The sequence below is a fragment of the Equus asinus genome, chromosome 17 (genome assembly GCF_041296235.1).
Source record: "Equus asinus isolate D_3611 breed Donkey chromosome 17, EquAss-T2T_v2, whole genome shotgun sequence".
In the NCBI taxonomy this organism is placed as follows: domain Eukaryota; kingdom Metazoa; phylum Chordata; class Mammalia; order Perissodactyla; family Equidae; genus Equus; species Equus asinus.
Genome location: NC_091806.1, coordinates 26100955 through 26111763, shown reverse-complemented (window position 1 = coordinate 26111763; position 10809 = coordinate 26100955). Strand labels below are relative to the sequence as shown.

The 10809-nt window shown below is 36.7% G+C and overlaps 1 protein-coding gene across 1 annotated transcript; it reads left to right on the top strand.

Annotated features, from left to right (window-relative positions):
• The first annotated feature begins 5074 nt into the window (after window positions 1-5074).
• Window positions 5075-6085, top strand: LOC106827231 (olfactory receptor 10AG1-like). The gene has a single exon (XM_014834977.3). The coding sequence runs from the start codon at window positions 5075-5077 to the stop codon at window positions 6083-6085; it is 1011 nt and encodes a 336-aa protein (XP_014690463.3).
• Window positions 6086-10809: the final 4724 nt, after the last annotated feature.

The window sequence follows — 10809 nt, the reverse complement described above, 5'->3', positions numbered from 1 at the left end:
ACTCTTTGGCATCAGTGTTAGGAGCATCTTTTTGAATACCTTGTCTACTCAGGCATGGGAAACAAAAGATAAAATAAACAAATTGGACTATATCAGACTAAAGAGCTTCTGCAAGGCAAAGGAAACTATGAACATAATGAAAAGATGACTCACGAACTGGGAGAAAATATGTGCAAATAGTACATCCAACAAGGGGATGATCTCCAAAATATATAAAGAACTCATACAACTCAACAATAAAAAAATGACCTAATCAAAACAATAGGTAGAGGATATGAACAGACATTTTTCCAAAGAAGATATACAAATTGCCAACAGGCACATGAAAAGATGTTCAACATCACTAATCATTAGGGAAATGCAAATCAAAATACCATGATATCACCCTACACCTGTCAGAATGTATATAATTAACAAGACAAAAAATAACAAATGTTGGAGAGGATGTGGAGAAAAGGGAACACTCATATACTGCTGGTGAGAATATAAACTGATGCAGCCATTATGGAATACAGTGTGGAGAGTTCTCAAAAAGTTAAAAATAGAAATACCATAGGATCCAGCTATCCCATTGCTGAGTGTTTAGCCAAGTCGCTTGAAATAAACAATTCAAAGAGACTTATGCACCCTTGTGTTTATCGCATTATTCACAATAGCCAAGATGTGGGAGCATGCCAAGTGTTCACGAACAGATGAATGGTTAAAGAACATGTAGTATATGTATGCAATGGAATACTACTCATCCATAAAAGAAGACAAAATTGTCCCATTTGCAACAACATGGATGGATCTTGAGGGCATTATGTTAAGTGAAATAAGACAGACAGGGAAAGACAAACACTGCATAATTTCACTCATATGTGGAAGATAAACAAAGTCATGGACAAAGAGAAGAGATTAGTGGTTACCAGAGGGGAAGGGGGTTAGAAGGTGGGTAAATCCAGCTTCAGCAAGGAGTCCTTTCTCAGAATTTCTCCCACTAATGTAGTGTTGTGTGTGAAAAAAAACACGAAACAAAAAAACAAAAAGAAAACAAATCTTCTCTTTTCTGGCCATAGTGGGCTTGTGTCAAGCCTATTCATAGTCCTCAGATTCTCACAATGTGTAAATTAGACATTTAGGTATTCTTTTCCTATAAAGAACCTGTGATTGAGTCAGATGGCCCAAACTCAGTGTATTACACAATCAGTTAGTCATAGTGTTCCCATTAACACCTCCTATCTGATAAGCACTGGCACTGAAACCAGTGGAGACAGCAAGGGCACATTATTTAGAGTCAGAAAACATGAAACTCTTGTTCTGCCCATTAGTGTCTAAATCTACCTTTCTGGCAGTGGAGTTGGGGGTGCTTTGTCCAGCCAGTAAAGTCAGAGATCCAGAAATAACCTATCATCTCCAAATATAAGTTCAGTGAAATAATTGAAAAGGACCATAACCTCTTGACTAAGAAAAAATGCTGAGGACAAAAGTTGGAAGGAATTTTCTCCTGATAGAGTGAAGATGAGCAGAATCTCTGAAATGCTAATGAATCTCTTACAGAAAAATAGCAAATTGATGTGGAAACAAAACAATCAATCATAAAGCAGTATTTTGGGGCTGAAAATATTAGCTTCATGCTTGAAGTAGTTCTCCCCATAAAGTGCAGGGAGGATGGTAAAAATTGTGAAATATTAAATTATTAAATTTTGCAATAATAGGGATTTTATTTTTTTTAAAAAAATCATAGATAATACTTGTTCTTAACCCTTGTTTATAGGGTTAATTAATGACCTAGGTTTGTCTATGCAAGCACTATTGTAGTGTCTTAGAGAAAACCATAATTTTTTTTTTGAGGAAGATTACTGACCTAATTACTGAGCTAACTACTGCCAATCCTCCTCTTTTTGCTGAGGAAGACTGGCCCTGAGCTAACATCTATGCCCATCTTCCTTTACTTTATGTGTGGGATGCCTACCACAGCATGGCTTTTGCCAAGTGGTACCACGTCCGCACCTGGGATCCGAACCGGCGAACCTCGGGCAGCCGAGAAGCAGAACGTGTGAACTTAGCCACTGTGTCACTGGGTTGGCCCCCAAACCATAATTTGAACAAAGTAATCTTAGCTTCTGTAATACAGAATTGCCATTGTCTTCATAAAATTTACCCCACATCCACAAATCTACTTCTACAAAGAAAACCAGTGCCCCTTAAGGATGAGAAAATAAATAGAACATGTCAAGATGATGTTAACAATGCATGATATTCTTCAAAGTTCTACTCAGAGGAATTGCAGAAAATAATACACATACAAAATCAATAAATAAGGAATTAGAACATTTTCCTTCAGGTAGTATCAGACCATTAAAAGTATTTCTTCTTCTAGGACATCCAGGCACTCTGACTGTATTTGGGAAATGAAGAGTACATGAAATCATATTCCATAGAGAGACTGAAGGAAACTCATCTACCATGGAAGAATTGTTTGGAAAAACAAAGCAAATTAATTGCAAACAGGAGTATTTAGCCATTTAGAAGTAAAGAAGAAAAAGAGGTATTCCCACAGGGAAGAAGTGAATATTTCCTCTGTAAATAGGACATCCTTTTTTTTTTTTTTTAAAGATTTTATTTTTTTTCCCCTTTTTCTCCCCAAAGCCCCCGGTACATAGTTGTATATTCTTTGTTGTGGGTCCTTCTAGTTGTGGCATGTGGGACGCTGCCTCAGCGTGGTCTGATGAGCAGTGCCATGTCCGCACCCAGGATTCAAACCAACGAAACACTGGGCCGCCTGCAGCAGAGCGCGCGAACTTAACCACTCGGCCATGGGGCCAGCCTCAATAGGACATCCTTTTTAAAAAGCAAATTAGGGGCCAGCCCAGTGCCTTAGTGGTTGGGTTCCCACACTCCAAATTTGTGGGCAGCCCATGGTTCATGGGTTTGGATCCCAGGCAAAGACCTACACACCACTCATCAAGCAATGATGTGGCAGCCTCCCACATACAAAGTGGAGGAGGATTGGCACAGATATTAGCTCAGGGACAATCTTCCTCAAGCAAAAAGAGAAAGGTTTGCAACAGATATTAGCTCAAGGCCAGTTTTCCTCACCAAAAAGTTAAATAAAATAAAAAAGCAAATTGAGTTCTTGTTTACAAATGGTGTAGATCCCAAACAATTTAATATTTAAAAATATAAAAACATCATCAATAAGAAAGAATCAACTTCAGCAAAATTGGAAAACGTAAATTTGAACTATAGATATGTTGATATTCTATTTCAATTCAAGATGATTTTTTAATTTCAGGATGAAGATTCAATGAATAATATCAAACTACTAAAATCATGAGTATATGTTGGTTGAAAACTCATTCATTATTTAAGACAGCAACTGTAGATTTCTGAATTAAAAAATTAGATAATGTGATTGAAGCATTTGAAATAAACTCCTAATTTGTCTATTGTTAACAATTACAATAATGTTAAAAATTATTCATTTTAAGAACTAATATATTAAGAAAATATAATCAACTGATGATATATTGTATTCAAATTAATCAATCATTTTGCTACTCCAATAAAATAAATGTTGTCTTTATAAATAAAAGAATTTCTATGAGGTGGACTCTCCTCTTATTAGGGAATCTCCTTTTATTTGGGAAAATATGAAGCATTAATTTCATCCAAACTTTAATTTCCTGGAAAAAATATATGTGGTGTAACGTTTTTTGCTCATATCCTATGTTTATGTTGCCTAATCAAATCAGACCATAAACATGGCAAGATTTGGGAGCAACCTATGACTGCATTTGCTAAGTATTTTATCTATTAATTTTACTTTTCCCTAGAAACATTTAATTTTGGCTCAAAATAAAGCAATACGCCCGTAGGGGAATAGAATTTCCCACCTCAGGATATATTTCCTTGGCATGAGGATTATTTTGGGCTGGTTATTTTTTTTAAAAAAATACTGCAGACATGAGAGAAACTCCGAAAACCAAGCAGAAGTTATCCTTTGTAAGAGACACTTACATTTGTAAGGGAAATCTGTACCTGGAAGGGGGAGGTGACCTTATCTCTAGAAACTTATCAATGTGGAAGTCAAGGACTTAAATCTTTAAGTCTGCATAATAACCTTACTCTTGTATCCTATGCTTCCTCTGGTAATCTCTCATAACTGACCACCCCCCCCCCAACTCGCAACTTCCTCCTTTATATTTAGCTGAAGATGATATTTAAGGTGACAACCTCAGTCATTCTGGTGAGTTGCTCAGTTTTTCTGGGTTTCTGCCATGTATACATGTTATGAAGCTTTATTGGGTTTTTTCTTGTACTTCTGTCTCATGTCGATTTAATTCTTAGACCAGCCAGAAGGACATAGAGGGTAGAAGAATTGTCTTCCTCCTCTACAATGCCTAAATATTATTAGGATTAAAAATAGTTAAATGTCAAAAGTTGTGTAGTGTAAGCAATAAAATCCATTTTAATTCAACGAATTAGAATGAGAATTACTCGAACCTCATGACATTGAAAATTAAAGATTTGTCTTTTATATTCTCACTGTATTTTTAATTACTCTCTCTCACTTCATAGAACATAACCAATTCTAATGATAATTTCTACTTTTAATTTAATTCAGAATCATATATGGAGTAAGGTAGTGGGGGAGAGCCTTGTGCTATATCCTTTATAGAATGAATCATGGGATCTAATGTCAAAGGTAGAAAAGACATGCATGCAAATAGTCAATGGAACATTATGTTAGATCTTATAGACCAGGTATTATATTATGGACTAGATTTATTGGGAAAAATATTCATGGAAGTTGGTCAATTGATAATTGATTTGGAGTTTTGACAGGAATAAATAGCTCATCTGCATTCTCCCTTCTTACACTAAGTTAAATAAAAACATCTAGCTATATGGATCTTATTCGTCTAATTAGAATGCAAATCTAACATTATAAATCTTTTAAGTATTTTATTTCTTGAATTAATTCTTTTTCTGCAGATGACTTCATAGCTCCTGGTTTCACATCAAATCTCCCAGAATCACAGAATACAAATGTCAGGAAGTAATTTAGAAATTGTAAAGGCCAAAGCTCATGTCCCAATCCAATTATAAAAGAGGAAAATGCAGCCAAAAAAATGTAAGTCCACAGAGAGAAAATAATTTGAAAATTACAGAAACCAACTTCACTATAATGACACAATTTTTTCTCTTGGGCTTTTCTGATATTCCCACATTCCACTGGTTTCTTTTTGGGATATTCTTAGTCATTTATATTATTATCCTGTTGGGAAATGGCATCATAATTCTAATAACAAGAATAGATTCCTCTCTTCAGACTCCCAGGTATTTTTCCCTCAGCAATTTTTCCTTCCTAGAAATCTATTATGTATCTATCGCACTTCCCAGAATGCTCATGGACCTTTGGACCCAGGAAGGAGCTATTTCTTTTTCAGCTTGTGCTACACAAATGTGCTTCTTCCTTATGCTGGGAGCCACTGAGTGTTTCCTTCTGGCCCTGATGGCCTATGATCACTATGTGGCCATATGTAACCCTCTGCACTACCCTCTAGTCATGAACCACAAGGTCTGTGTCCAGCTGGTGGGTGCCTCCTGGATCAGTGGACTTCCAGTCGAGATAGGGCAAACATGCCAGATTTTTTCTCTGCCCTTTTGTGGTTCCAGTCAAATCAACCACTTCTTCTGTGACATCCCCCCATTATTGAAGCTGGCTTGTGGAGACATCTTTGTGAATGAGATAGTGGTCTACATATTTGCTGTATTGTTTGTCACTGTTCCTTTTATGTTGATACTTAGGTCCTATAGTCGAATCACCTTTACTATCCTGAAATTGCCATCAAACACAGGATGGACCACAGCATTTTCAACGTGCTCTTCCCACCTCATGGTTGTAGTTTTATTCTATGGCTCAGCCACTATTGCCTATTTAAAACCTAAATTCAGTCAGTATGAAGGAATGGACAAACTACTCTCTCTTTTCTATGCCATTTTAACCCCAATGTTCAATCCTATGATATATAGTCTGCAGAACAAAGATGTCAGAGAGGCATTGAGAAAATTTCTTCTCAAATTTTCAGCACTCTGAGGCATTTGAACTAATAAACTACGGTTTTATGTATTTAATTTGCAGGCAGATTTAATTGAAATCTACTTGTCACTATTGTCCTAAATTTTTATATAAGCTAGTGATGTAATTTCCTCTGGTAGACACTTATTTTCTCAGTTATGATAATTGTGTTCATTTATTTAATAGTTTTACTTTTAAAGATCAGTTTCCTCTTCCCTAGTAAACTAGTAAACTGAGATGTGTAACTAAATAAAATAATGTGGCTATGTTCTATAATTGAAATCATACTGTTTTTTAATTCTTTTGCTGATTCCTTTCTAGACATTATCTTAGCATTCTATATTAAAAAAGAAAACATCCGGAGATGCTGCAGAGTCATTACTGAAAAGAAATAAAAGATTTAACACAAAAGGATATATGTATAAGAAAGAGTAACACAAATAATGAATGTGTAGTGTTTACTGCAGCACTATTTTTCCAGGCAAAACAACTAGAAAAATGAATGCTTATATTGAGAAATATTTTAGTAAATATTGTGCATAAATAGAGCAGACACTTATGGAGTCATTAAGAAGACTATGTTGGGGGCTGGCCCCGTGGCCGAGTGGTTAAGTTCTTGCACCCCGCTACGGCGGCCCAGTGTTTCGCTGGTTCAGATCCTGGGCACGGACATGGCACCACTCGTCAGGCCACGTTGAGGCGGCATCCCACATGGCACAAATAGAAGGACCCACAACTAGAATATGTAACTATGTACTGGGGAGATTCGGGAAGAAAAAGCAGAAAGAAAAAAAAAAGAAGACTATGTTGCACATATATGGTAACAGCCCCCAATAAATCTTTCCTTCTTGTACCCATGCCCTTTTGTTATCCCTTCCCACCTTGACTCTGGATTTAGCCATGTGTTTATCTTTGGTGAATAGGACATTACTAAACATCAATAGTACCTGGTCATTAGGACTTGTCTTTTCTAGCAAGGGAAATCTTTCCACCAGTAGGTCAAAAAGACCAGACTAGACTCCTGGACAATGAGAAGGAACTAGAAAGAAGCCACAGCTCATATACAAACCATATAATGATGAAATCAATAAAGAGAGTTACAATATGCTATTTTAAAAGTTTTGGAAACTATTATTTGACACACTCTGCTAGATATTTAAACCACATATTATTCATATGCTTTTAAATTTTGTTAGTCTCTTTCTATACTGAAATGTGCATTTTAGTTGGTTTTCCTAGAAATGCCCATATGTGATAGACTTTCTAATTCCTTGCATATCTGAAAATTTCTTTCACAAGGTAAAACTCTCTGGTGTGAAATAAAAGTCTCTGTGCTGAGTACTGTAAATAAAAATTTAAAAGGCCAACACTAGTAATACAAAGGGAAAAATACACATGCTGTCAGATATTGAAATTGTGGATAAAAATGTATGACCTAATTTTTTTATCTACACTTCCCCAAACAGCATAGGCATTGTTTTTAAAGAAAATACTAATCAAGATAAACCAAAAGCTATGGGTAAATAGGAATTATGAGGAAATTTCTGGGTTTGATAGGTATGTTCTTTATTGTGATTGTGAAAATGGTTTTATTGGTGTATGCATATGCAAAATATGTCAAATTGTAAGCTTTAAATATGTATTTTTTATTATATTTCAGTGCCTCTAACAAAACTGTTCAAACATTTAAAAAAACTGAAATCAAAACAGAAACTTTAAGTAAAAGAAAACAAAGAAAATCCATTATTACTAGACTTGATCTACTAAAACTGCTAAACAAATCCTTCAGCCTGTAGCAACATGCTACCAGAGAAAAGTGCCTATCTCGTAAAGAATTAAATGTCATGAAAAAATAGGAAAAATAAAAATAACCGTTAAATATTGTGTTTTTGTTTTAATTTCCTTTAAAATACATATTACCTTTAAAGAAAAATTTTGAAATTTTTATAACACCCAGTACGTAACAGGTATCTTAGGTCATGTGGTAACTTGTGGCCCATGGTCAAGCATTCAGTTTTTGCAAAGGCCTAGAGCTTGCTCTCAAAAAAAGGCTATTTATCCACAGAGAATGGCAGGGACTTGCTTCAATAGCTAAGGGCTGTGCTGTAATTCACCTATAGGGGCCTGTGAAAGGTTCTAACCAGCATCCCTATCTGCCACTGATACTTCAAGCACCATTGGATCTACTGAAACAAATGGCTCAAGTCACAGAGCAGCTTACACAGTAGCCTGGAGCTGTTGAAGAGTCTTCTCTTGTTCTGGGCCCCACTCAAAACTAGAAGCTTTTGGATCACTTTGTAAACAGATCAGAGTAACACGCCTAAATAAGGAATATGCTGCCTCCAAAATCCAAAGAGGCCCACTAGGTATTGTGCCTCTTTCTTTGTTGTAGGAGAGACTAGATGTAGCAGCTTACCATGACTGCACTTTAGAAGAGATATCTCCACATACCCCACATTAGTGGACCTCTAGAAGTTTCACTGAGATAGAAGGCCCCAGGAATTCAGTTGGATTTATTTTCCACCCTATGGTAGAGAAATATCATACCAATGACTAGAGTTGTTGCTATCTCTTGCGCACTAGGTCCAATCAGCATAATGTCATCTATGTTATGGGCCAGGGTTATTCTTTTTTGGAAAGGAAAGGTGATCAAGATCCCTGCAAACTAAATTATGACAGACAGTTGGAGAGTTTATACACCCCTGAGGTGAGAGAGTGAAGGTGTATTGCTGGCCTTGCCAGTTGAAAGCAAACTGCTTCTGGTGAGCCTTATGGACAAATATAGAGAAAAAGATCGGTAGCTGCATAACAGGTACCAGAGCATGTGTTAGTTTGCTCAAGCAATGAAACCACATCTGGAACACAGCTGCAATTGAAGTCACCACTTTGGTTAAGTTAATGATAATCCACTGTCATTCTTCAACATCTATCTTTTGCACAGGTCAAATAGAAGAGTTGAATGTTAACCTGGTTGGAAGCATCACCTCTGCATCTTTTAAGTCCTTGTAGGTGGCACTAATTTCTGTAACCTCTCCAGGAATGTAGTACTGCTTTTGATTGGCCATTTTCCTAAGTAAAGTAAGTTTTAAGGGCTTCCATTTGCACTGTCTCACCATAATAGCCTCCACTCCAGAGGTTAGGGAACCAATGTGGGGATTCTGCCAACTGCTAAGTATATCTATTCCAATTATGCATTCTGGAACTTGGAGATTAACCACAGGATGGGTTTGGGGACCCACTGGGCTCACTATGACATAGATCTGAGCTAAAACTCTATTGACCATTTTACCTCAATAAGGCTCTACTCTCACTGGAGGGCCACAGTGATATTTTGGGTCTCCTGGAATCAGTTTCAGTTCATAGGCAGTGTCCAGTAGTCTGAGGAAATTATGATTATTTCCTTTTCCCCTTTGCAATTACCATGGTATAAGTGCATAGGTCTTTGAGGAAAGCTGGGAAAAAGATTAACAGCATAAACTTTGGGTAGTGTACTAGGTCCTTCCTTAAGGGAACCCAGCTCCCCTTCATTCAAGGAGATCTTCAAGAATGTTGATCTCCTCTGCCAAATGTATTTCTCACAGTGCTGGTGAAAGGTATGTCTTCTGGATCCTCCCAGGTTGGACAAGTACATCTTAAATGACAGATCTATGCTAACATTCTATTACCCTAAGACATCGAATCCTTTCCCTACATTAAACCAAATCAGACTGCATATCACCAATTTGCTCACTATGGGCCACCTTTTGCTCAATGTTTTAGCCAACTATTCAAACAAACTCTTAGAGTCCTTTCTAACTCCCTAATCTGCAACATGACGTGCAGTCTTTGCTTAGTAGACCCATATCAATAAATTTAGCCTGATCCAATGTCATGTTTCTTCCATCATTACCATACAACCTTTATATATACATGTTCCCCAAATTACTGTCTGTATAAGTTAGAAAACTCAAGTAGTTCTTTTGGAATGTAGTGTACATCTTCACAGGTCACACTTCATATCTCACCTTTAAGGGCCTGCTCGGACTTGTGTCTAATTATAGATCTAGAAGCAAAGAAGGATGGTGGAGATGGGTCCAGATGAGAATCAGAATTTTATTGTATGATAACTACCCCAGGAGAGGCTATAACATTTTCCTTAGGTAATGGAAGATTAATCTGCTCAATTGATGTCTGCTTGGCCATTAGAAGTAGCCTTACCATCAAAATTTAGGGGATCAATGTCCCTAGCTGCATCAGGGTCTTCTCATATGTTTCCATTCCATTTTTCAGTATCCCAATTTTTTCCCCAACTGATGCCCTCACTTTAGCAGTGGACACTCTGCAAGACTTGAGACTTTTCAGCAAACTCACCTCTGTACCTACAGGAGATAAGGGCAGACAAAGAAACTTTGAAGTCATTTATGTGGTTCTTAAGGTGGGAATTTTAATTCCTGAGCTCATGTTCTCTTTCCCCTCTTTGTCGTATGATATTAGGGGCAATAAGCCAATCTTGTTACACTTGTTAGTTTCATAAAAATGCTTGAAAATATCATACACATGGTCATCCAGACACTTCTTTCTTATAAACATTTTATTAGGAGTATCCAATTGTAATATTTTGCATATCTCTATTGTCATATCATACCACAGACTGTCAGTTTTTCTCTTTAGTACTGGAAATAGGGTCATTAAAGTCTTTAAATGACACTAACACTTAACTGTCTTGGGTAGCCAATTCTGGAAACTTCAGAATCAATTCAGAA